The 27,253-nt window shown below is 35.4% G+C and overlaps 1 protein-coding gene across 2 annotated transcripts; it reads left to right on the forward strand.

Moving 5' to 3' along the window:
• Window positions 1-169: 169 nt before the first annotated feature.
• On the forward strand, window positions 170-27,253 carry LOC125504304. 2 transcript variants are annotated; one of them, XM_048666119.1, is made up of 19 exons: window positions 170-337; window positions 573-747; window positions 8,570-8,738; window positions 8,820-8,880; window positions 8,938-9,152; window positions 9,281-16,704; window positions 17,463-17,746; window positions 19,513-20,644; window positions 20,707-20,935; window positions 21,137-21,407; window positions 21,871-22,039; window positions 22,241-22,583; window positions 23,309-23,588; window positions 23,700-24,030; window positions 24,227-24,421; window positions 24,531-24,736; window positions 24,952-25,106; window positions 25,223-25,468; window positions 25,576-27,253. In XM_048666119.1, the coding sequence occupies exons 3-19, from the start codon at window positions 8,581-8,583 to the stop codon at window positions 26,939-26,941; spliced, it is 13,065 nt and encodes a 4,354-aa protein (XP_048522076.1). In that variant the 5' UTR covers window positions 170-337; window positions 573-747; window positions 8,570-8,580; the 3' UTR covers window positions 26,942-27,253. The 2 variants fall into 2 exon arrangements, with proteins under 2 accessions (XP_048522076.1, XP_048522075.1); XM_048666118.1 differs by lacking the exon at window positions 573-747.

The following is a 27,253-nucleotide window of genomic DNA, read 5'->3' on the forward strand; positions in this document are numbered from 1 at the left end:
ACCTACTGAATTGAAAGTGGCGATGAGTTGGACCTTCAAGTTCTGTCTCTATCTCTAAAATCCGTCGACTGCAGTTCCAATGCGCCAAAAAGATCGTCCTGCAGCGGATCTCATCGGAACAAATCGTTGACGTTTGATGCGCGCTTGTTCACCGCACAGCCCGTCCAGCACAGTAATCCGAAGTGAGCGAAAGGTATACTTTGTCAAGGAATCTACGAAGTCAAGCATTAAGGAAAAGTATTAGAGCCATTATGCTTGCTTTAGACAATTTATAGCTAGCGGATATTATTCAAGTTGGCAGCGGTCTGATTAGTGAATAATTTTGAGCTCATACGAGGTAAGTCGTTGTTTTAACACGTGTTAGTAAGTACGCCTCGGCGTCGTTTGGGAAGCAGTTGGTATGGCCGCTCGTCATCAAGGCGTAGAACTACCAGAATGGCGGCACATACAAACCACATCTCTTCAAGTGTTTTAGCGTTATACATGATTCCACGCTATATGATATGATATGATTTATACGTTACGTTAGTTATTACGGGACATTATAGACTAATCAATTTTTTAAACCAAAGTGAAATGTGTTACCAAGTGGCGGTGTATAAAGTGCATTGTTAGACACGCAATTTTTGATGCGGATTGGACTATTACACCCTCCATACATAGATACGAGAAGATACACATCAAATAGCAAGTACTTCAAACTGCTAACCGCCACGTAAATTACAAATCACCAAACTTCTGAAGAAGGTAGGTTTAGATCTAAATAAGTCCGGATCCCTCGCACATGACCGATCGATATGAATTATATGTTTTCACACACCTATTGACAAACGTTCTAACTCATTTGATTTGGAATTGATCCGATTTTGCGTCAGCCATATTGTTTAACATCGAGCAATGACAGATGGATATTTGCTTAAACATTTTTTTCCTGGCAATGTGCTTTCGTTATTTTACCATATTATCCTGTTATCACTAGATAAAATCTGTGATGTGGTTGCATACCTAATGCCAAAATAACTTTAATTTCCGGTTTTTGGCTGAAAACAAATAGTATTCTAACAATTTAAGCAACTGAACTGTATACGTATTACTAACATACACATGCAGTTTTGTGGTTATGAAACCATTCTTAAAGGAGAGTATGAACTCGACGTTGGGGTCGCTCTAGTCGATGTCATTGGCGGTGCCGTAGAAACGTAATTCGCAAATTCAACTACCGATGGGGGCGCTGCGAAACGTCAAAATGCTCGTTGCCGAGTGCCAGTTGAGACTTGTCAAACTTGTCTATCTATTGGAGTTGGAAAACAAGGGAAAAGTGACAGTTGCAGTTGCAACGAAAATGAATGACAAAAATATGAAAAGCTTGCAAAAGTTGATTAGAACAGAACAAAACAAATCACCAATGCTAACAAAACGTGTTAGTTAGTTATTATTTTAACCACCAAAGAGCATTTGCACTTTTGAACTCGCGAATACCTAACAGTACTTGCATACTTTTAAATTTATCTATTTGTTTTAAGGCTGCCATCTATTCAAAATAAGTGTCAAATTTTACTTGTTAAAGTATAGTTATAATTTAGCCGCTAGTGAGCGTTTGAACTTTTTGACTAGCGAATACTCTGATGTACAAACTTGACTGTGACTGACAACTTGACTGTGACTGACTACAAACTTGACTTGACAGCTGTGAAGTTGAAATTATACAGGGTGATTCAAAATTGGCGTAATTCTTCTAGGGGTGTTTAGCGAGTGCAGAAAAACTGGTAAAAAAATAATTCATAATGAAAACTGATGCCCACTTGCACCAAATATTTAAGGAAGACTTAAGGTTATGCTTAGCGTTAAGTTCGAGCCTAACTGCCAAAATAGCTTGCACCAACCGATGGCACGATCTTAAGTTCGTCTTCGAAAATCTTAAATTTAAGGACTCGTTCTCGAGTACTTAAGCATGACTTAGCCTTCTTCCAACCTCACTTTAGTTGCTACTTAGTCAAATATACAGCATACGTATATAAATGCGTAATCATAATGTCCTATTTTCAAAAAATAAGTACCTACGTACATCATGAATTTTGAATTTCAACGTTTTATCCACACCCTTTCTGACTAATTGGGAAAATGAGAGGTGGCGGAGTTTCATTTGGCTGTACCCAATCACCATCAAAAGGAGCAAGTGATTGATCCAATCCATACAAGGTCTTATTATTTTCAATAGATAATAATATTTTATCTGCATTGCCCCTTGCAACTGAAGGAACAACTCCTCCGCCACCAGTTTGATAAAGTTTTTTTTTTTTTATTGGAAATGTGCTTCCGGATGCCTTCTTTTTGGTTATTGTAGAATGTTCTGATTATTGCTGTCGTACGGGGAATTGTTGTTTAAAATTAATTATTAATTGTTTTAACAAATAGCATTAAATTGGCCCGTTATTTTCTACCATGTTGACTGCTTTTCTTGGGAAGACACAGCATCTGTTTTTTTATTTTTGATGATCTTTATGAAACGCAACGAGCTCTGGAAGAGTATCTCTTTCAGAAGCGTTAAAATAAGGAGATCGTTTCTGTTTTGCAGGCATTAGTGAAACAAAATTTTAAAAGTCTCAAATTTCGGTTAGAAACAACACATACATACAGACCAGAACGAAAAATACAGAGTTGTCGGTTATTGCCTCAAGCTTAGCTAAGAACAGGTTAAAAACGGATGGTGCAACTCATTGAAGCTCAAGTCGACTTAAATGTTAAGATATACTTATGTAAGGACGTGCTCAGAAGAAGTTTGGTGCAAGTGGGCATGAGATACTTGCCAAAAACTTGATCAGAAATTCGGCAACAATGTTTTTCAAGATAATCTGCCTCATTGCGTAATTTGCGACACACTAAGGTATTTATAAACGATGCTCAAGCCTGAGTGGAGTATCAAGTACGAGACTTGGCTTCGATTGCGTTTTATAAACCATTGTCATGCTCAAGCCAATGCTAACAGCTTTGCTTGCTCAACTATCGGTCGACGGTGGCTTGAGTATTGCTTCTGCCCAGCCATTGGTCGAGCTTTTTCGTTGAACCGTTAAACGGTTTTTAAGGTTATATTACTGTTTATGTTTTTACATTTTAATGTTTTGATTTTACTGTCGTGTACAATATAAGAATGGACGAGGTTTTTGAATATTTTGACGTAATAGAGGAGGAAAATAACGAAGACCAACGTGTTAGTAAAGATATACGAGATGGCAAAAATCCTTTTGAGTTTTTCTCGGATGTGCAATTACAGAAAAGGTTTCGGTTTTCAAAGGCCACTACTACTATATTGAGGTGATTTTACCTTTTTTATACGAACTATTATTGACAGCGGATAATCGTGGACTACCAATATCACCCATTACTCAATTTCTGGTATGTCTAAGATTCTATACAAGTAGTTTTCTATTCTATAGATTCTATGCAACAAGTAGCAAAGTTTCTATGATTTTATGTCTACTTTCTTATATAAAGTACAATATTAGTTATAGACACAGTAGCCTGTGTCCGGTGATCTTCGTTATATAAACCAGTCTTTCAGCGATTTAAAATACATATTTACATAATAACATTGACAGCCAATATAATTTAACCAAATAAATACGAAAGTCCCTATAAATCTATTTACTCGACCGATACGAAATACTGTTTATAAATCAATATCCCGGTTGGACACGATCTCGTACTTGGCGAAGCATGAGCTGAGTATTTTGTATTGTATTGCTGAGTATCGTTTATAAATACGGACCTAAGTCACAATTTGATAAATGCGTGTTATTCTCGACAAAAGCTATCAACCTATAACAACCTGAATTGATAATAAACATCATTGCTGCTTTAAATTTTCATAAAAAATTGTAGAAGAGTACCTTTTTGTATATTAAATTTTTCATAATTTGAAGTATAGATCGTAATTTTTCTTTTTTCGAATAAGCTACCAATCAGATGGGACCATTTCAAACTAATATTTAATAACAAAGTTGAAACTCAGTTTTTCATACTAACATATCACACCATAACCCCTTAAAAGGAATGACGCTAATTTTGAATCATCCTGTATGCACAATGTTATTTTTATTCACTGCTTGTAATCTAAATTGTTCCTGATGTCAATGTCGAGAATTAACGGGTTTGTTAAGTATATAAGGAATGACGGTATGCTTTCTTGTACAATTTTAATTTACACATCTGATCAGAATTGGCATTGCCACCTGTTGGGTGTTCGAACAAGATTTTTTTGATTTTTTTGAAATTTTTCAAGACAATTTCTAGAACAAGAACTGGAATTGAGAAAAAATAAAATGTTTTAAACATCGCTCAGATTTGCTATAGTTTATATACCGATCAGTAATTTTTAATAATAGAAGCTGATTCAAAATTGGCGACATCAAATAACTGATTCCGTCGCAATCGGCATGGCCGTCAATGTCTAGTTGATGAGGGACTGGCGGTTAAACGTAGGTTCCCATTAATGCGCATGCGTGAACTGCAGGTCATTAGCTGTTGATCAGCTTGTTGAATAACAGTGGAGTGGGTTATCTATCTATGCATAGCCATTTGACGTTTCAACATTGGAATATGCTGTTTCTTCTGCAATTGTTCCTACACTGTTAAAAACGGGTTGGAAATTCATTCACTTTTCATAACATTTTGTAATTGAAAATTAAATTTTTGGTAGTTCATGTAAATTTTGATTGAATTTTCAATATTTAGGTTGTGAAAATCCAAAATTCAATGACGTATAACATGGAACTAAAAAGACTTAGAACATTGTCAGAAGTGAAAAACTTATGCTGAGCATTTTTCATTATAATGTTATGCATTTGTTTCATTATAATGATGCGGATTACTATATTAATATACAGAGTAAAATATGATAAGATTAGGTAAATAGAATAATATTTGCGTGAGGAAGTAAATTTTTTTGATATTGTGTAAATGTAAATTTATGAAATACAAATTAACGGCCATCGCCTGACGATTTATCTGATAGAAAAGAGGGAACTATACAATGGGTTACCGGCTGAAGCGACAAAAGCGTAAAAGTACCACCCGACAAGCATCATGGCGGATCTAGTACACGCTGCCGTCGGTTTGGATTAGGGCTCAAAATTTTTAAAATTCTGAAATTCGAATACTCGTTTAGTAGTTTATTCGAACTGTAAAATTATTCGAGTGCTCGAATATCTAACGAATATTCGAGTATTTGAATACTCGCGTATTCGAAAATTCGAGTATTTGAGTATTCGTTTTCCGTTCACCGTTTTCCAAGAGTTTTCCGAAAAATCGTTATCTCATATCATTTTTGGCAACTAGCCGCAATGGATAAAAAAGGGCCTTTGTCGGCACATTAATTGTAACACCGCGCAGAAGTTGATGACGCAAATCACCAGAACACAGAGACGTAATTTCATATTCATTTGCAGGAGGGTAAATGATTATTATCGTTTGCTTGTAAATATATGGGTATTTGTTTAAATGCTTGTAGAATATGAATAATTTACTTTATAAAAGTATACAAAGTGCATGTAAAGGTATTTACACTTTGTGAGTTCCATAATGGTGTATTCGAGTGTTCGAGTATTCGAGTATTCGATTATTCGAGTATTCGCGTATTCCAATATTCGAGTATTCGAATATTCGAGTTATGACTAGACACTTATAATTTGAATATTCGAATACTCGAATTATTCGAGTTTGATTCCGAGGCCTAGTTTGTATACTGTTTGTACCTGCCCTGCACAGGAGTGATGGCTTTACATATATGAAGATATAGTGCCGTGCAAAGGGCCCGCACAATTTACATTTTGTGAATCCTGCAGCTTGGAGGACAAATTAGTAGTGGAAGACAAACAGTATTTGTTACATTCATCTTAACCTGAAGTATTGGCTTGTGTGTTGATGCCGCTCTGCGTGTCCATGTGCCACGACATCTCGCCTCTTACGACGCGGCACCATGAACACTTAACATTTAATCTTCTTCAAGATGTCAGACTTCGGAATCTAGTTCGTGAAGGCCACATACAGTTACCATATGGTTAACCAAGACATCAAATTTTTTAGCCGTATCCGAGCTTTGTGAGATAATTTGATTTTTTTTATACAGGGTCATTTAAAATCGGCGTCATTCTTTTTAAGGGGCTATAGAGGCTCACTTAAAGAGTACGAGAAAAATATTAAAAAAATATATTTAAGTTGAAGATTGAGTTTCAACTTTGTTATTAAGTATTATTTTTTAGTGGTCCGATCTTTGATTGGTATCCCATTGAATAATGGTTTATTTGAAAAGTTTATTTGACAAATATACCGTCAACGGAAAAGTCATGGACAAGTACATGATAAATGCAACAAGCAAACGTCATGTATTATTTAAAAAAATCCAATACATCTACGATCGATTCGGCCGCCTTGTAATTTTCATCAACCTAATAATTTTAAAGGTGAACATAAATAATCAATATCGCGTGAAATTCGGTATTATTATAGAGTTTGGTATTTTACGACTGCTTGAGGTTCGCCAATGCCCAAAACATTAGAAAAAAGATTCGACACAAATTTCATGCATAATTGTTTTTATGTTGGGAGTCAAATTTCGTCACTGATGACGTGCGACCAAAGTTATAGCGTACGGACTATAGATGATATAATTTTAGTAAAAGTGTATGTATGATTTTTAATTCATTTATGACAAATTGAACCTTGAGATTAATTTTTATATTTTACTCTAAGTTAGTTTTTATGGTTATGTACATTCCAATTGTATGTCTTAACTTGTTAGAGATAAGATTTCAACATGATGGTAGTATTAATTTAGTAGTAATAAGTAGTATTAATTAATTAATTAATTTACCACTATTTACAATCTGTATAACAATAAGTAAATTTGATAATAATGAATATGAAATGGCACAAGAAAGACATGAACTGGATTTAACATAAAAAATATCTTGTGTAACCCTCGTTGAAGGCTGTTAAATGGAAAGCGTTGATATTATATCATAGTAGAAATGGGTGGGCATCTGGATCAAGTGAAACTTTGATATTTGATGGTAGTATGATTTATAAACATCTTATACGGATGACATGATTTTTATATAAAAAAATGCAACCAAAAGTAATTTGAATTTTCAATCACAAGTATTTGAATTTTCAATAACAAGCATCCACATTTTCAATTACGTGTGTGCAAAAAACTTAAGTTATATTTTACTGAAAATTCAACTAGATTTTTGTAACATTGTAGTTGTTGAGGTCAAAGGCAACATCAAATCGAAATGGCGAGTAGTAATAAATAGTAGTACATATTCGAGTAGTACTTTCATATTATCAATAAATGTTGTACAGGCGGCTTGTGCCTATATTTATTTTGATCAAAAAGACAGATTTCATAGTACATTTAATACAACCATATACTGTGGTACACGTTTCTGTGTTAAATGATGTCTTGAATCTTCATTACGTACTTACTTATCTACATTAAGTACTCACGATATTATTTGCATTCAAACAATGATATATCGTATGCATATTCAATAACCATTTTGACGTCCCACCTGTGAACCTGACTTCAATTGCGCTTATAATTTCTGTGATGTTTAAAAACTTAATTGCGGAATAAACAAAGCCGATCCATTTTTTTTGGTCTGCAATAATGTATAAAATAATTTTGAACACGCTGTAGTCGTTAGTCACGAATTAAGGCCAATCCTAACCTAAATCAGCACATCACCAAACGTAAAAATTAAGACATGATAGCTTACAGTCCGTCCATGAACACTAAAGGGATCGTATTCCTACGTTTAGCCGCCGCTTATAAAGATGGGTTTATAATCTCAAAGTTGGATTTGGTCCGTTATATTAGATTGTTCAGTTTGATTAATATTGATGGTTTTGTTTTAAAGAGTGATCAAACTGAAATATTTTTGAGGTGACATGGATAGATGGATATGCAATGTTTTCGTAATCCTCTATTTATTGCTTTTTATTGCAGCCCGGTAGTCAAACACTTAAACAGACACTGGTATTATTTGTTAGATAATAATAGATAATTGTTAGTAGTAGTGTACAGAGAGCGCAGTTACTTACTCTTAGCAGACGCCACTGAGAAACGCTGCAGAGAGGCCCGTGTGAAAAGGTTCTAATCCTCTCTGCTTTACCCTACATATTTCACAATTCCTAATTGTCCAAAAACCTTTGTCGTAGTCTGTACCGCGCATCTTGTAACTTTTAAACCTCCGATTCAAGCCAACAAACTACAGGATATAAGCAATCAAGCTGAAATGTTTGACAAAGACAAATAGCGGGTATTAGTAGATAAAAAGTTAGAATGCTGATTTAAAATGGTTCTGATTTGTACTTTATTATTTACAGCTACCATTTGATTGAATCGAGCTCGTCAATACGTTTATTTTTTACATTTTACGATTTTAAATAGCCTTATTGTTTTATTTTATTGTAAATATAATATTAAGTAATTGCCAGCTAAATATATCATAATTGACTGGATATTTGAAAAATATCAGTTTACACAACAAAACTTAATCTTTTACAGTTGAAGTAGAAATGGAGGATTCAGATTACGAAACAAAATTGGATTCTCTCCGACGGTACATTCCATTTCTGAAAAATATGATGATAGAGTTGGAAGCAAAAGGAAATCGGCAAGCTCAATTGACAAAAATAAAATCTTTACATGACATGATAACTGATACGAGAAAAAAGTAAGATTACTGTAATTTGGATGAGATTCTTTTAATGCAATTTTTATGGATTACGTAGTTTAAACATAATTTTTTTTACAGACTAAAACTTGAAACTCTTATTAGATGTGAACAAGTATTAACGAATATTTATCATAAAGTGGTAAGTTTGTTGTGTTTTTCTATTAGGTAATGCCTTTAAAATTTCGTTTACTTATAGAATCCTCAAATAAAATCATCAAGACCTATCGATAGTACGAAAGAGTGTGCTAGTACTTCTAAAGGTCCATCAAGATGTGATAGCTCAACATTTAACAGAGTTTCGTTTACTAGTAGTCCTTCCTCTACTCCACGAAGCCCAAGTCCAGTTAGAAATATTGTACTAAATAAGCCTGTTACTATTCCTACAGAAAAAGTTGAGACGTCAGCAGTTAGGTAATTGTTTATATATTATTATGTATTTGTACCCACATACTGAATTGCAAACAATCGAAAACAAACAAAAAAACAGGCTTATACGTTTCATAAGTAGAACCGCTGTTGAAATAAGTAATTTGTTTTAGGTCTAGCTTGCACGCTCGATCAAATGAAAGTAGACCGAAAGTCGACGTTTACAGCAACGTTGTAATACAGAAACCTTCTGATGTTTTACAAAAACTTCCGGATATGTCAAAACCCCCAATAAGTTTAGACGATCTCAAAACTTTAGAAGACGACGTTCATCATAAAATCTCGTCCGCGGCGTTTGCTAATAAAACAGTTTTCGAATTGCAAGAGTATAGAAAGCAACTTCAATTGCAACTTAAAGTCGACGAGTTGAATGAGGCTCTAGGTCTAGATATTGCTGTTGAAAATGATTTTATAAATCCAACTGCTCGTAATGCGCATACTCCATCAAACAGGCTGGCGTACAGTGATGACAAGACACGCCGATCTCGCAAGTCGAAAGAATCAAAAAGTTCTTCCCATTCGCCAAAAGAAACAAAGCCATCACTGTGCGCTGAAAAGGCAGCCGCATGCACAAAGCTGGACACTTCTTCCAATCGACCTTCAATTAATGTTGTTTTAAGTAGCTTGGAAAGCGAGAAAAATACAGCAAAAGAAACGGATACCTTTGGAAATTTGTTATCCAGTATCGATGATAAGATCATAAAAGACACGAAGAAAACTAAAAAAGCTGAGAGAAGATCATCCGTTACCCATTCGAAAGAGGCGACTTCGGCGTCTGTAGTTTCAGATAAGGGAATAGAGAAAACAGTTGCCGGGGAGAATAAAGTAGACTCTAAAGGCAAAAACGATAAAGAATTAGAGATCACTCGACCTTCACAAAAGAACGATGGCATCAAGGTTATATCAAAAACAGCTACAGACGATAAATTTTCGCGCGACAAGACTTTACCACTGAGTCTGAACGAACTGAAATGCGCCAAAGGGGAAAGTGAAAATTGCGAAACTCAGGGAAAGGTGTTCGAGAAAAATCTTATTGTCGATAAAGAAAAGGGTGCTTCTAATTCGGACTTTAAGCATCACTCTAGTATGGCTAATAAAATTTCGAATCATGGATTAGTAACAAATACAAATTTTGAAAAGATGACAAGACCCACGTTTAAACGTTTGGCTGACAAATATAATCCGAAGCCGAAACCAAAACCAGTTGAAACCGATCTTCTAGATATCGACAAAGTGGTTTCTGAGGATATTGAGAAGTCGATGAAGACCTCTTCTGTTAAATCAATTATTCCTGCGTTTGAGCAGGCGAGAGCTCCAACTACTGATAATTCAACATTTTTAATTCAGACACCTCATGGGGGACCTTCGAGCTGTGTTGATCCAAAAGATAATAAACCTGTACAGCTCCCTAGGATTCTGCAGAATATTTTCACTCCTTTACATAAAGATAACTGTCAATTACCTCAACTATCATTTCAGTCGCCTCCGCGTGCTTCAGTACATCAACATAATAATTCTGGTGTTATGAAACCAAATACTTTGCTATCGCCTCAGCAGTCAATTTTGTCTCCTACACATAGACCAATTTTATTTCAACCCCCAGGAAGTGAGCATAGTCTTGGACAAATTGTTTCCAATATGGTCGATCAGAGTCCGAGTGCCCCAATAAGAAGACCGTCAGTGTCATACTCAGATTGCCCATCGTCGCTTTTGTCAACACTTGGATCTGGAGTTTTACCACAACCTTCTTTTCCATCTACAGTTCTGCCTGGAGTATTTACTGAACACGGAGTAAATATCAGCCTGAGCACGCCTCGTGTCGATTTTGATGCACCATGTACCCCTAGAGCTAATTTTGATCTACCACTCTCTGAAGGTACATGTCTAAACACAGACCAATATAGTATTGATCAGCGATTCGATTCCTCACATTTGAATCCCACCTATCCAAACATGGATCAATATAGTTTGAATCAACGATTTGATTCTTCACATATGGAACATCCGCAATATATGAACCCAAGTCAGTATCCTCTTAATCAACGTTTTATTCCTCCTATGACCGACCATAACATGCAGGGTTATGATACCACTAGCAATTTTGCTCGACAAAGTTCTTTTAATAAGCAGGGAGGATTTTACGGTAGTAGCCAAGTTGCTCCGGTTAAATTTGAACCAATGAATTATACGTCGGAACAAAATTATCAGCAGGAGAGATTCCGATGGTTTAGGGACAAGCGGCTTAACGATCCTAGAAGTTATAGAGAATATAAAGCAATAAAGGAGCGACAAGAGAGGGAAGCTAAAGCTGTAGAAGATAGACAAAAAGATATTACATTGCAGAAGCAGAATGCTACCAGGGATCCACGATTACTCACTAGAGGGTTGAATACGGAGTCGAATTGTACAGATAAATCGGAAATCTTAGTCAAAGACCCACGTTTATCTGCAGGAAAGGAAAAAAGCGCAGATCGTACATTGCATAATAAGGACGATTCTTCGGAGTCTAACGACTTCACAAATTTAGACGAAAAACGTAACAAAAATCGCAACAGAATATCTAAAGACCTCGACGGCAAAGTAATAACTAAAGAATTACCAGTTAAAAGTAATTGCTGTTCAAAAGAACAAACAAAACTGAAAACCAATAAATTTGATGAAATGTATTCGAACAGAAGTGCTTCCAAGACACGTGCTAAATCTTCTGACAGGAAAACTTTAAATCAGGGTAAGGAAGAATCTTTTTCTTCACCCTTAGAAAGTTTATATAGTTGTGGCGAGAATAGAAATACTAACGAAGTTTTTGGGTTCAAAACGTTTAGAATACCTAGGAAATCGAAGCGTGATCCTGAACTGGAGACAACTTTCATCGATAGAGACAAAAGGAGTTGTAGTAGGAGTCGTAGAAGACGAGTAATAGAATTAAGTGAATCAGATGAAAGCGATGAGAATATGAGCACTGCTACCGAGCCAATTCAAGGTACAGATCCAATTCAAAATAAAAATCTTGAAGAATTGCATTCTAATGAAGATATAGGTAGTAAAGTAAATTCAGATGTGAAAAATGCTGCGTTCATTCCTACTGAAAATGAAAATGAAAATGCATTGAACAAGTTGAAAATAAACCTGACCAGAATTAAAGTAGTTATTAATTCTGATAAAGAAAATGTGAAAGATATTTGGCAAAGTTCTTCTACAGCAAGCGCAGCTTCAGCAGTCGATGATTTTGTTAGTGAATACGATATAGAATTTCGAAGTTCTTTATTAGAACAAAAAACAGATGCATCTCAAAAAGCCGATGGTCAAATAACCCAGTCAAGTTTACCCATGGAAGATAAAGAAATAAGTATATCGGCGGTTGAAGGTGCCGCTGCTTCTGACAGTATAAACAAATCAGCGGAAAATGTCGAGATCTCTAATGACCGCAGTTCGGATAACAGCGCGACGTCGCAGAGGACAACACATCAAAATGTGCCACCCTCAGAACAAAATATATTGGCTCATTTCTTCGAAAATCTTTTGAAAAGTCACAATAAAAAAGATAAAAAAACAGCACTTTTTTCACTTATAGAAACATTTTCGGACAGTTTTGAGGATCGAGAAATTCAGAAAATTCGGAAAATCATTAATGCTGATGGCAATGGAGATGATGATAAAAAAGAAACAGGCGTTACAATTAATAAAGAATATCCACAGGAGATTGTTGGTTCCTCTACAGACGCTTTGCCTGAAGAACACAAATTAATTGAAAATATTCCAGTAAGTGAAGTTACTAACACGAACGAAAATAAAATACCCTTTCAATCACAAGAAGAAGACGGTGGCGATTGTGATCAAGTAGCAAACGTAAATTTGGATGCTGCTTTTCTAGAGCCAATTCAAATGTCTGTTGGTGAGCGGATTAAGAGCCGTAAACGTGTGGTCACAAAACCAAAGAAAAAATTTAAGTCGGAATTAGACTTTTTACATGAAGATATTCAAGATATGTTTATCAGAGACGGAGTGCTCACTGCTACCGGAAAGCGGATGTGTCGCATGTTGAAAGACGACCCAAATGCCCTTGATACTACTAAAGTACAAAAAAGTCCAGAAATCGAGCCGGTTGCTAAACCCCGAAGGAAACCTATGCCGAAATCTAAATTAAAAGAGCTAGAATTACAAGAAAAATCAATGAAAGATATGCGAGTTGTAATTAACAAGATACCTGATGACATTTTAAGTTCGAACAGATCTTCTGCACAGCTGAAACGACATACTAGAAAGTATGTTGAATCGGAAGATGAGCTGAGTGACCAGAAATCAGAAAGTAGTCAGGAGAAAGACTCATTTCTCGAAAGCGTTGAAGCTCTCTCGGAAAAGTCCGATGTTGAAGTAGAATCAGGTAATGATTCTGAAGGCGAGATAACAACTCGATTTTCACCAAAAACAAAAACGAAACGACGTAAGACACCTAAGTGGGCTGCTGGCGTAATCTCTAAAAATAAAAAGAAGAAAACTCAACAAAAACTTAGCAGTCCAAATAGAACACAGTCTCCTATTTCTTCCTATGCAAGCGATGTGCCTACTGACGACGAGGAACTGGAAAATGATAGACCTGAGCATGATAAAAATTATTTTGCCGATTTTAAAACCAAGCAGAAGTTATATTGTAAATTATGCAATTACAAGGGGTTAATGATGACCATTCATTACCTAAAAGAACATCCAGAGTCTGAAGTGCTTTCTTCTAGATTTCCTCCTGATATTGCTGAACAAGCCATTAAAGATTTTGCCGAAAATGGAAACATGTTAGAGGAAATAACGAATGTCAAATTGAAAACAAAATATGAATATTCATGTAGATTATGTGGATATGCAAGTTCAATTGCACCAATTACTTTTTACGAACACGTGACCGTACACACGGGAGAGTATCGTCACAAATGTGTTACCTGTAATTATGTAACTGCTAGTAGCAGAGCAATCAAGAGCCACTTTCTTGGTAACCATAAGGGAGAAGAAACTACATGCATAAAAATAAATTATTCATTGGCCATTATTTTTGTTTACATGTGCGGAGAATGTAACTATTTTCAAATTGAAGAAAAATGCATTCAGAGCCATATTAATAAATATCACTTGGAAAGTAAGCCAACAATTTATAAAATCAATATGTCCACGGTGATAGATGAACGACTATTGAGAAGGAATTCCAAATGTATTGGGGAACATGATAATTCACAACTGATGGTTTTGCAAGGAGAACAAGATAATTCAATTAAAGTGCCAAAGCCAACTGATCCACCCATACTTAAAAAGCCAGTCTCTAAGCTTAGAAAACGACCCGGCCCTAAATCAAAAACATTTGGATATGTTGAAAATGAACAATGCAATATTCTCAGTGACAATGAAAATACACCGCTCGCACAATTGCGTTCAAACCCTCAAGCATCAGAACTTGCAAAAAGTGGAGAAGATCGGTCCAATAGAGATAATTTGGTAGGGGCAGATAATGTCAGCAATAAATCAAAGTCACTGACAACTGCTCCACCAAGTGACAATTCTCTAAAAACTTCTAGGAAAAGAAAACGCAGTCTAGAGAAATTGATTGCTGAAGATAGTGGAGATAATTTGGATAGTATTATTACTCTTTCTAGTAGGAGCTGTAGAGCGGCCAAGCAGAAAGCAACTGAGAAGCTTAAAAGTTTAATGGAAAACAGTGACCCACCGCCAGAAAGTAGTAAGGTACCTGAAAAAAATACAGCCTTAAATGAAAGTAGAAAATCACAGGAAAACCAGTCTAAAGATATTGTAAAAGAAAAGTTAAATCTGCAAGGTAAGAAAGTAGAATCGCAACCAGTTCAACAAATAGAGCATCGATCAAAATCGGATGATTTTCAGTCCAATGAACAGGATCTTAATGTTTTTACGTGTAGAACTGACATTTTGCAAGAAGATGCAAAGAAGATTGAAGAAGATCGATTGCGTAAAATGGACGAACTTAATAAATCAATTGGATCCAGACCCTTAAAGCTTGAGTTTGTAAACAAATTATCTGAAATGCTTAACAATGAACAGAATGAGCAGTTGGCAATGGAAAATGTTTCAATCGATGTTAAAGTTGAGCCGAATGACAGTTACTCTACAAATTCGTCAATAACACTTGGTAGCACCGAATATGTTCACAATTTCCAGTCACCAACGGTCTTCAGAAGCGATCATATGCACCTAGTGACAAAAAAACCGGTATTGGAGGAACAACCAACGGTTCATCAAGCTGATATTAAGTTTAATCAAAACAAACCTAACAGCTTATTTTCGAATATGATAGAAAAGTTACAAGGTAAAGTTAACGAGGCGGCAGAGAACCAACAAGAGGTATTAACTCAAACTGAAGAATCTATTGGTAATACTTCGCCTGTGGATAATGGTACAACTTCATCCGTCGTACTTGCCATGGCTGATTTAATAAAGGTGACTAAAATGGATAATGAGTTAATTTACTCATGTATTGCTAATAATTGCTACGTATCTACGAAAGACAAATTGGTGTTCCAACTGCATTGCAAATTTGGACATAAAAATTTAAACTTGAAATCGTCTCTTTGCAGTAAATGTGGAATTCTCATTGAGCCAACTCCAGATACTACCTTATTAGAAAATCTATACGACCATTTAGTTTATGCCCATTCAGATTTTCTCAGTATGGCCGCTAGTCTGCGAATGCGAAAACTAAGCGGTGATAAGCTATCAATAAAAGATGAAGAAAAGTTACATCAACCGTCTGTTGAAAATGTTGAAAAAGATCGTGAAAGTACGGCGGATTATGCTTATGAAAATGATACTACTAACAATTCCGCTGGGAATGAAGATAGCTGTGCTGGAGAAGCAGTAGAGGTCGCCGAAGACAATCCGTTTTCATTTAAAATTGCAAGTGTTATGTCATTAGCTGAGTCTAATGATCAACCAACCAATCCGTCTGATGATACACCAGTTACTAACATTGTGCCGTTAAATAACGTGCCAACATTATCGTTACTTGGGAAACCACCCATTAAGCAAAATTCAGCTATGCCGTTAGTAGTGAAAGAGGCGAAAATGTCCACCAATGAACTGAAGAAACCTAAAAAGGCTCCGCGGGTTATGAAAAAGTTTATTGCAGCTCCATTTGACCTCTACAAATGTCCACATTTTTATTGTGGCTTTAGTACAAATGTACGAATATTAATTACTCGCCACGTGAAAGTTCATCTGACCCAAAGTATAGTTGCAATGGTTCCTTGTGTATATTGCGATATAAAAACTCCATGGGAACATGTTCCAATGCATATTGACATTCGACATGCAAACAGTCGATTTTCTTGTAGTCTATGCCTTTACAGAGGAATTTTAAAGGAATATGTTGAACTACATCAAAAAGCAGTTCATCATAACGTGCCGTGTTCAATTATTACAATACCATCGCCCCGGGCTGTAAAAAAGTTTTCTGCAGTAGCTCCAAAGAACAACCTCAGAGTCATTTGTAAACCGTTTCGCTGCGTTTGTAAAAATAAGGAAGGTAAGTCAACTGTAAAATCTTATTAATTTTTGCTCAATCTACTACAACAGCTTATGCATGGGTGTAAATCATGATCAATCAAATGCTCATTTAGCAAAGAAGTCATCTAAGGTGGGGTTATTTGCAGCAATTTTAAAATAATTTAATTTTTTTAAGGACGTTTTATAGTTTATCATGCCCTCGCGTTCAAAGTTAAGAAAATAGCAGCTGGTATGTCCGTCATAAAAAAAAGGCGAGGGCCTGACAATCTAGAAAATTACCTTATTCCTGCTTTTTGGTAGTTTCGGAACCAATTTTATCCCATAAGTAGCGAAACTTTGTTCGTGGTCTAGTATTGTATCAAGTTATCATATTGCACCAAATTTAACATACACCATTATTTGAAGAATATGCGCATTTAGGCACGCGTATAAGTTGCTTTGCCACAGAAAAAAGGAGTATTTCGTCTGATTATTTTAATAAAAAGGTTTGACCATTTTTCTTTCTCTTGGTTGACTGGATTTAAAAAAACTATTTTTAATTTTACTGGATACGGTTGGCGGGTCTATCGCTCTCAACGATAACATGATCGTCTTTAAGATGCTAGTTTATCTAGGATAGACCTAAATCGCAATTTACACCCGTGCAGTATTACTGCAGGTAACCCGAAGTTTCGACAATTTTCACTTATTTCCGATTTCTGCTCTCCATTAAGATCGGGCGCTACAGGAAGCAGAAGTACTTATCACTGCCGTTTTTCTAATTACATCTTTTTGTAGGTCTTTCAGAAGTCCATGAATTTTTATTGGAAAGAGATTTCGTTAATCACATTAAAACTCTACATGATAATTCAATTTTGGAGTGCAGCTATAACGACTGTCTGCAGAAAATTTCCAGTTCTGAAATTCTGGATCATTGGGCACATTGTCACGGTGTTTATAGTTTCCAGTGTGCTTATTGTCGTGTTAGTGGTAAAGATCGATACATCTTATACTCGCATTTTTGGATGTGTCATTCCAATCTGATGCCAGATATATTAGACAGAACAACCCACCCTGAGTCAGTAAGTATTCTACATTTTGATAATTTCGTTAAGCGCTATTACGACCCATTACTAAACATTGCTTCTTTTAAGAGTCTCGGAATAACGAAGCATGTTGTGTCCGGGACACCGGGCCCAGTATTCAACTTTAGTCGTTTCTCAAAATAACTTTATTCTCTTTCCGATGACTGGTTGGTTTAAACAAAAATCGTATAAATAAATTGGTAATACCTTCCTGACATCCCATATTTTAACATTCGCTTTTCGATCTGATTGTTTTACACTCAACACTTAATTTTTTTTTTTGGTTAGTTTGTATTTGGTTAAGGACTTGCAAAAGCTGATTAGAACTAAACAAAATAAAATAAATGTTACTAGTTAAGTGTAGTTATAACTTAGCCGCCAGTGGGCGTTTGGACTTTTGGACTCGCGAATACTACGAACAACAGTTGTTAACATAGGCCTGGGTAAGACAGTGGATTTTAAGGTGTTTCCACAGCGATATCGATACGGCTTGTAGCTTCAATAGAACGCGTCAACACTTTTTATGATGCAGGAAACTCATAATATAGACAAAATAACTGTGTTGGGAGAAAACAGAGGACTTTGTGTTACGTGATGTGTAGTGGTGGTTCGTAAGTTCACTCGTAGGTTCGCTGCACCGGTAACAGCCCATGACGCAAGGCAGTTTAATCGGTGCAGCTCGTTTAATCTCTTTTTCCCTGGTTTTACTGAAGAGGCGCTGTGACCGGTATGCATAATCAATACAAACCAATTCGCCGTGATGTTTAGATAAAGAAAGTCGCATAGTGACGAACAAAAATTCGCCCAAGTCGCATAACGTTGATGAAGACTTATCACTCATTTTGCGCATATCCCAAGTTCAACATTTGAGATGCATTTTAGCAAATTTTATCGCCTAATTTGCGATTTATCACCCAACTTTGCAGCACTGGCAGAAAAATATCAGTTGGCCGAGATTAAAATATTATCACGTCGTAATATATTATATTGTTCGTTCGCCGATATCAAGCATGCTTAATTCGGTGTTTCTTTGCGAAATCTTCGTGATTGTCTTGCAGATCTCCGACAACTCGACAAGTAAATTCTTTTAGGAAGTTGGGCTACATGTGTTTTAGTATAAGTTAATTAATATAAGTATTAAGGTTCGAGATCTCGAACTGTTGTATACTGTACATCGAGATATTTTGAATGTAGAATTGGATATAGTGCCGTTGTTTCGGAAAATAATGGAAAATGAAAACTATGTTATTTCAACGATTTCCGACACCTGTTATCCAAATATTCGAATCCTTTCCCCGAAAATTCGCTTGTGAGACAACTAGTATATTGGGACTTCGTTTATTCCATTCATTAAGAGCCATTTCACACGGGCCACTTTGCAGCGCTTCTCAGTGGCGCTGCTGAGAAGCGCGTTTTGAAGGTACATTGATTTACATGGAGCTATTCACACGGCCGCGAGCAAGGCCGGACACAGAGCGTCATCAACACCAAAGTGCCACAGAACACAGTGTTACCCAGGCCTAGTTTAGCAGATGTTGGTTGGTCGTGACCTTTCGTAATGACAATAATGATGTGTTATCTCACTTCTTCCGTTGCTCGTAAAAAGTATCGTAAAGTATCGTAAAAATGTAACAGAAACATAGTGCTTCATAAGTTGAGTCAGGCTAACGGTAGAATATTTCAACAAATTAACGTATTTCACCAAATTAACAGAATAGTCAAACGCACTTCACCAAATTAACAGAATATTTTATAAATTTTAGAACGAAGATCTGCGGTATACAGACGAAGCGTTTAATCAAATTCGTCATATTAAAATAGATGCACTAAAGAAGATAGCAGCGAACGAAAATCGATTATCAACGCCAACAAATTCAAGTGCTGCTGGCAAAGAAATTACATTTCATGATGAAATACCAGCTGGATCGAGTATGTCACAACCATCGCTTTCAGCATTACCAAATTCTTCACCGACCTCAAATCAGCCATCTCAGCGTTTGCCACCAACTTCCAAATTACAGTTGGTTTTATCCTCCAAGCTCGGAACTAAAGATAAAATTTATATTGTTCCTGCATCTGTAGTTTCAGCTACATCAACAACAACAACTGCTACCACGAACACAACAGTTTCAGCAATAAAAGCTAGCGAGCAGCCGAAAGGTCCAGTTCGGATTGGTAACATTACGATCTATCCTGCTGAATCTGCTTTATGCAATCCTCCTATTAGAAAAATTCAATCATCACAATCTAATATTTCCGCCACTTCTATGATAACTCATTCTACTGATGCAAGTGCAAATTTCAAGGTAGTGCCGATCCATAAGTCAGTTCGAGCAAGTGGATTGAGCAATGAACAGAACACACCATGTGGTGAATTAATCCCGCTATGTACTCGTAATTCCGTGAAAAAGCATGATTTATTAAAATCTGCGATTGATAGTATTCTTACAGAAGCGGACCAAAGGAGTTACGAATTAACGACTGAGCCAATGAGTATTGAAAAATCTAAGAATACACTTTCAACTCTAACAGAGCCCATCAAGCCTGACATTTTACTGCGTCCATCAAATGTTGGTGACGATTTACATAAAATAGAAAGTATTGCTTCAATTGAACACATTGAGATTGTTGAAAATTCAACTATAGAAACCACTAAAGAATTACCTATTGCAAGTACTAATTCTATAGATCCACTGTCGGAAAATCCGTTAACCGAAGAATCTCCATTATCTAAAGACGGACGTTCAGTAAACAATTTTAATAAATTCAGTCCAGGTGCTGAGCCTGCAGTGCTTTTGAAAATAGGTAATATGCACAGATCAGCATCCATGATTTCCAATTCAGATGACGAGTCGGATTACCTCAGCGCGGAAAAAAAGCAACGGGGTCTTTCAGGTAAATATACTTTAAAATTAATATGTTTGAGATTGAAACGTCATTGTTGATTTTTTTAACAGGACATGAGCTATTCCGCTGCAGCACCTGCAATTTATCGTTCGTCAATGTGAAGGCATTTAAATCTCATGTTTTCTCTAGTTTTAAATGCAAACAAATCTTGAGATGTGCACATTGCCATAAGCTTTTGAAATCTTTTCTGCGATTGACAGATCATATCCTGACTCACGGTTTAGCAAGGTTTTCTTGTTCATTATGCGATGATAAATTCACGATTGCGTCTATTGCAAGGTAAGCGAATATAATTCTAATAAGTTTATATTGTGTATCGATAATATATTTTTTTCGTTTCGGTTTCAAATTAACTGCAAAATTTACGTGCACTCCGTATACTGGAATAACATTCTAAAACCTTGAAAGATGAAAATTTTAGAAATGTTAAATTAAATAAAGTTTAAAAGCGTTTACATTAGATAGATTATTTCATTTTAGACACCATATGAGATCTCGTCACAGCCTCAATCAAACGACACTAGTTCCGCTAATTGCGGATCAGTTTGACCCGGAGGAAGATTGTTTTGTAATAAAACCGAGTCAAGCCACTCCAGGTACGTCAAGAGAAAAAGATGTTACAAATGAAACCCCGAACTACACTGGGGACAATTCGACTTACGCACCTGATCAGATTGATTGTATACCGATTAGACAAATATTTAGCTCTAACGTGAAATGTGGGGTTTGTAACTATCAAACTAAAGTTAGGGTAAGTACATTTATATTATCAAAAACTTTCTGTTTGTTTATTATTGCTATTATATGTTTAGTATTACATTAAGATGTCCCGTGTTTCACAACTTGTAAAGTACAGACTTCGTAAGGTCCGAAGGTGGACCTGTTTTTAGTAATAGAGCGTAATAATGCGTTTTTAGTAATAATAAGTAGGCGAAGACGAATAAACTTCAACCTCGCATATATTTACTTTTTATTTGACACATTTTTTCATATGATCACTAATTTTCGAAATATTTAAGCGGTTCAAGTTAAAAAAAACCACCCTGTATATAAATATGAAACTAGCGTCTGAATTTGTATGGGACATAGTGTAATGTTAGTCGATCTATAGTTTTTTCTAAATTATTGAACATGTTTAATACCCCATAAGCGACCATTAATGAGCCAATGTGAACCTTTATTTGTATCGTTTAGCTTTATATTATATGTTTCAGGTGAATATAATAAGACATCTTCAAATGCATTTGGATGAGAAAGCTGTATCCGATAGTGCACCAGTTAACCCTGTGCCTTGTTTGGAAAAGAACGAGAAGATGTTCGATAAAATGATAAATTTTGCTGCAAGTTCAATAACGACAGGAAGAATGAGTGGAACTGCAAAAGGTAAGGTCAAATTAAAATTTTTTGTGAGGGAATTAGTTGATACACAGAACACCTCTTTGATAAAGAAGTGTGTATGTAAAAAATGTATGTGTGAATGTAAAATGTAATTGTAAAATTTTGCGGAATTAATTGGATTGTGCATTTTTACTAATTCACAACATGCAAGCAAAATAGGGAGATTTCTTAGTTCTCATATTTTAGATAAAAAAGATGAGGAAAAAGAAGAAATTTACCCAGATTATGTTCCGACACATCGTCGATATGTGTGCGGCGCTGAAGGATGCGCCTACCTCTGTCCCGAGGAAAGCAATTTGAAACATCATCTAATGGCACTGCATAGTGATGATAATAATTTTATCTGTGCACACTGCAAGATTAAAATCGAACCAAACGACATTGAGCACGTTATGAAGCACTTTAAGATGCACGGTCTTCACTTATATAAATGCCATTATTGTCATTTTGTTCATCATTTGAAACACAAAATAGAGAAACATAGTCAAGATAGCCATCCAGATGTTGCAGCTAAAGTCGACACAATCAGGTAAAGTAAAACTTTCAAAGAAATTTTAGATTGATTGGGGCGCTTTTATTTCAAAGTTTAATCATTGTTTTTTTTTTAATGGCTTGTATTGAATTATTCCGTTTCCTACTATCCATAATAACCAAAAAATATTATTTTAAAGAATAGGTATCTTAGAAATATTATTTGCCTTTTCTCGACCGTTCAACAATTATTTTTTTTATGGAGCAGGTTTGTGGATCAGATAAATAATTCTTTCAATCAATCACTTTCATCAATTCACTTTTTGTTTATTGTTTTGACTGTCATCCTATAGTGGAACGACTTCGTACCATGGTTCTACTCAATGTTCTAACTAACTAACGACAAAATACTGTGCTAACCTGGTTTTATTTTGGTGCTAATTAATTCATATATTTATTATTAATAAAGTGTATGTTCGTTTCTGTATTTCAATTGAAATCTACCCATTTTTATAATTTTTAATAGATTTCTTATCTGAATTTGGAGAAACTATATTCTAATAAAATTTTTGTCTGCAAATTAAAAAACATGTAAAGATACGTTATTTAACGACGCAAAAAGAAAAACGAATTTTTGTTTTATATTAAAAGGCATTAGTAAAACGCCAAAACTAAAGTAAGAAAAAAAATTGCTAAGAACGTTTATATATATTTACTATTTCTAATAACTGAAATTCCATAGTGCCATTTAATACATGTTTAATTTAAATATGAAATTGTTAGATACATGGAATCTGAGCCTCAAGCTTTCACCTACCAAGATGAAATAGCTACGCCGCATTCATCTCCAACGAAATTGAAGCCGTGGTGCTGCTGTATGTGCAAATCAAAATATAATACTAGAGAAGACGTTCAGGCACACATTATTAGAAAGCATAATGTTGATACTCAGTATAAATGTACGCTGTGTGCTTTTAAAAGCGATGATGAAGTCGGTTGTCAAGATCATTTCAAAGACAATCATCCAAATCACACGTTTGATATCGTGCTAATGTATCAAAAAGTAAGTTAAGATTTGGATTGCTACTCGAATTCAATTTCAATTCATTTCATTTCATCAAATTCACTTTTTTCTTAAATAAAACAGTCGAACATTAATCATTAATTTTTTAAGGTTGAAGAAGAAATTAATGAAGAACAGAATCGTATTCGATTTGATACAACACCATTGTGGCAGCGAGATAAACATAGAGTGCGACACATTAGAGGCATCCTCTTTGACGATTCATCTCCTCAGCCGACAAAGTCAGCTAAAAAAATGAAGACTCAAAACTCAACAAAAACAGCCAACGCTTCGACACCAAAAGCAGTATCCAGTCCTTCCAAAGACCTATCAAATAGTGTAGTAAAAAGTAGTGCATCAGGAAGCCTGAAGAGCTGTTACCGTATTTCAGATAGCACTGCTCGTTCCAATTTGTGGGACTGTATCGACGCCGTTGCTAGAGGTATGTTAAATTTAAATTTAAAGTGATTTTATATAACTGCTGTGTAATTCTTTAGAGAACAGAATATTTCATTGATCTGGTTTCTTGTTGCTTTGAGTAAAAAAGTTATTAATTGGTGAAATAAAATAGAATAAAATAATTCGAACTCACTTTTCGAAAACTGCTTAAAATATAAAAATGTGTTTTTCTTTTTCAGGTTCCGACAGCATGGTCGACGATAATCAGCCTAGCACTAGCGGGTTATATCACAATAAAAATATTGAAAGTTTGCCTCCACAAAAAGGTCTAGATGAACCCGGCACAGAAAATATGAAAATTCCAAAAATGGAACAACCTGAAGAAGATGATTCTGACGATGTCATTGATGTAACACAAAGCCCTAAAGTAATAGGTAAATTATTTTTTTCATTTAAAAGTCCTGCTCAATACCATATCGATTTATGTATATATCTAATATCGAATGACGATATTTGAGATGTGAACTTTTAACTTTGTTACAGTTATCGATTCAGAGGATAGTGATCACGAGGATGGAAAGTCTATGCAAAGTGACGCAACAGATATCAGTGACACTCCAAATACGACAGACCAAGAGAACATCTCGGTATCAAAGAATCGGACAGTAAAACGATCGGGAGGAAATATATTACACGAGCCTGCAAAGGTGGCGAAAATAGATGATACGGTTGAATCTGACTATGCTATGGTAAGAATAAATGGTTATATGTATATATTTATATAAACAATTGTAACTGACTTATTTACGATTTTTTAAATTAAATTTTCTTAAATTTAAAATATTAAAACGTTTGACAAATTATGTACATGCTCTCTTGATTGATTGAGGTTTAATAAAATTAATAAAGGTTTTTAATTAATAATCGGGTTACGTACTGAATTAAATATGTTTCGTTTCCGTAGGCTATTTCTTGCAGTAAGGAAAATCTTGTCAGATTGTTTGGAGACTTGGGAGAGCCGCACAATAAGCAATGGATGTGTCCAAAGTGTCGTAAATTTAAATCGAAAAGAGTGGGCGACTTTATGTTCCATATTTACAAAGACTTTAATTTATACAGGTACGTAGTTCTGGAACTACCTGTTGTTCTTGTTCTACCTATATCGTAGAAAATGAACAAAAACTGATTTTATGATGCGAATCAAAGTATAGTGACAGTTTGTACTCCTTTTCCAGGTATAGATGCAATTCTTGTAAAGACATCAGTATTACATATAAATACATGCAAGAACATTTGAAAGTTCATCCGGGTTGTAAGGAAGATATTATTGAACCACTTGCCACAAATATTAAATTAAATACATGGATTCACATGGTTATTCAAAAGCAAAGTGCGCTTATCTTGAAGAATACGCCATTGTTAAAAACTAATAGTCTTTTAACTGGGCCAATGGACATTAAATGTTTATTCTGTCCTAAGAAGTAGGTATTCAAATTAGCTTTTAAAATATAATGTTTAATGTTGTAAATTTGTTGGCGCGACGCGACTTTGCCAGAATCTTAATAAGTTGCATGAATTTTATTTTCAGGTTCATGTCAATGCCTGAGTGTTGCGAACACATGCTGTACCATTGGGTAATGATGCCTTATCAGTGTCAGCACTGTCGAAATGAATTTTTTACCATCTATGATTTAAAGCATCATCACCACGTCGAACATCCAGATGCAAATATATATTTAGAACCCAAAGGAGCAACCCTGGAGAAAGCGTTACATTGCATTGAGAAAACGAAGAAAAAAGCATTGCCGCCTGCTGAGGAAATGGATTTGAGCAATAAACCTGAACTTAACGAAAATCCATCAAAAACCAAAGTCACTAGTGGTGTAAATAAACGTGCACCGAAAACTCAGAAGCCCTTAAAAAATGAGCCTAAGGCTGATGGCGAAGTGGCTGTTAATCCTGTAATTAATCTAGAGGATGAAGATGAATCAAGTGACCATTCAAAAGCTGAATCTGCTTCACACACAGACAAGGTTTATGCTTGCGAGACATGCGCATTCTTCACTGAAGATAAAGCTGAAATTATGACCCATCTAAAATCGATTCATGAAATTTGTTTTACCAAGTTTCATATTCTTAGTAAATTGAGAGCCGATAGTGAATTTGTACCGAAAATGGCATGCAATATTTGTGAAGATATTTTCAGCGAGTTAAATTTAAGACGACACTTTTTGGAAGTTCATAGAGACGAGCAGCTCCTATATGCTCCGTATAGATTTAAATGCAGCCTATGTACCGCCAGGTTTTATTCCAAAGCCAAGATGAATAGTCATTTCGTTACGGTTCATGGCATATCTCGAGTAAATTTTCAAACAGTGGGAAACAAAAAAACAGGAATCACCCGAAAAGCTAGATACAAAGAGTTCTCGTGCACGCTATGCAATTTCGTGACATGTTCGGCTACAACAGTACCCATAAGGTGGCATCTAAGAGGGCACTTGAAGCCTATATCATGTAACTATTGCAGTGCTCGATTTCAAAAGCAAGGAGAATATTCTTTGCATTGCCAGAGCGCTCACGAGGGCTGCGACGAATCATATACGGTTTTAAATGATGTTATGAACGAATTGTCCGAAGCAATGCGAACCATAATTACTAATGCTATACCAATATTGCCTGAGCCTTCGAAATCAGCAAAAAAAAAGAATTTTGCTAGAAAGTCCACTTCTGCTCTATTACAGCGTTGTTCAGATGACGAAAAATGCAATAGCACTTTGGATTTGTCTTCTATTTCAACCACTTTTCATTTGAATGATTTGGAGTATACTACCACCGCACAGGAAATGATGAAGATTGTTAACATGGATACATATGTAGATATGAGCGATTGTACAGTGGAAGTATTGAAAATTGACAGAATTATCGATGACGCGTGGCCACTTTTAAAAGATTGAAATCGTTGCAGTTCAACACCGCTCCAGTGGTTATATTAAATGAAAACAACTATAGTTCAAAGAAATTCAAAAAGTGCATTGATTGTATTGTTTTGCTAGTGTTCTTGATTAGAAGAGAAGTATGGCAACATCTTACCGTCTAACTGTGATTTATATAATAATTTAATAATATTGAACATTATGTAAATAATTTTTAAGGTACTAAGTTAAAGAAAACAGCTGTTAAGACTAAAATTAAGTATCTAGTTGGTTAAGTTTCGTTTGGTGATTTTTATTTTGATTGCGCATTTTGAACATGGAAGTATGTTTCTA

Source organism: Dendroctonus ponderosae, unplaced genomic scaffold (assembly GCF_020466585.1).
Source record: "Dendroctonus ponderosae isolate FM_Combo_2020 unplaced genomic scaffold, Dpon_F_20191213v2 Dpon_F_20191213_4, whole genome shotgun sequence".
NCBI classification, from domain to species: Eukaryota; Metazoa; Arthropoda; class Insecta; order Coleoptera; family Curculionidae; genus Dendroctonus; species Dendroctonus ponderosae.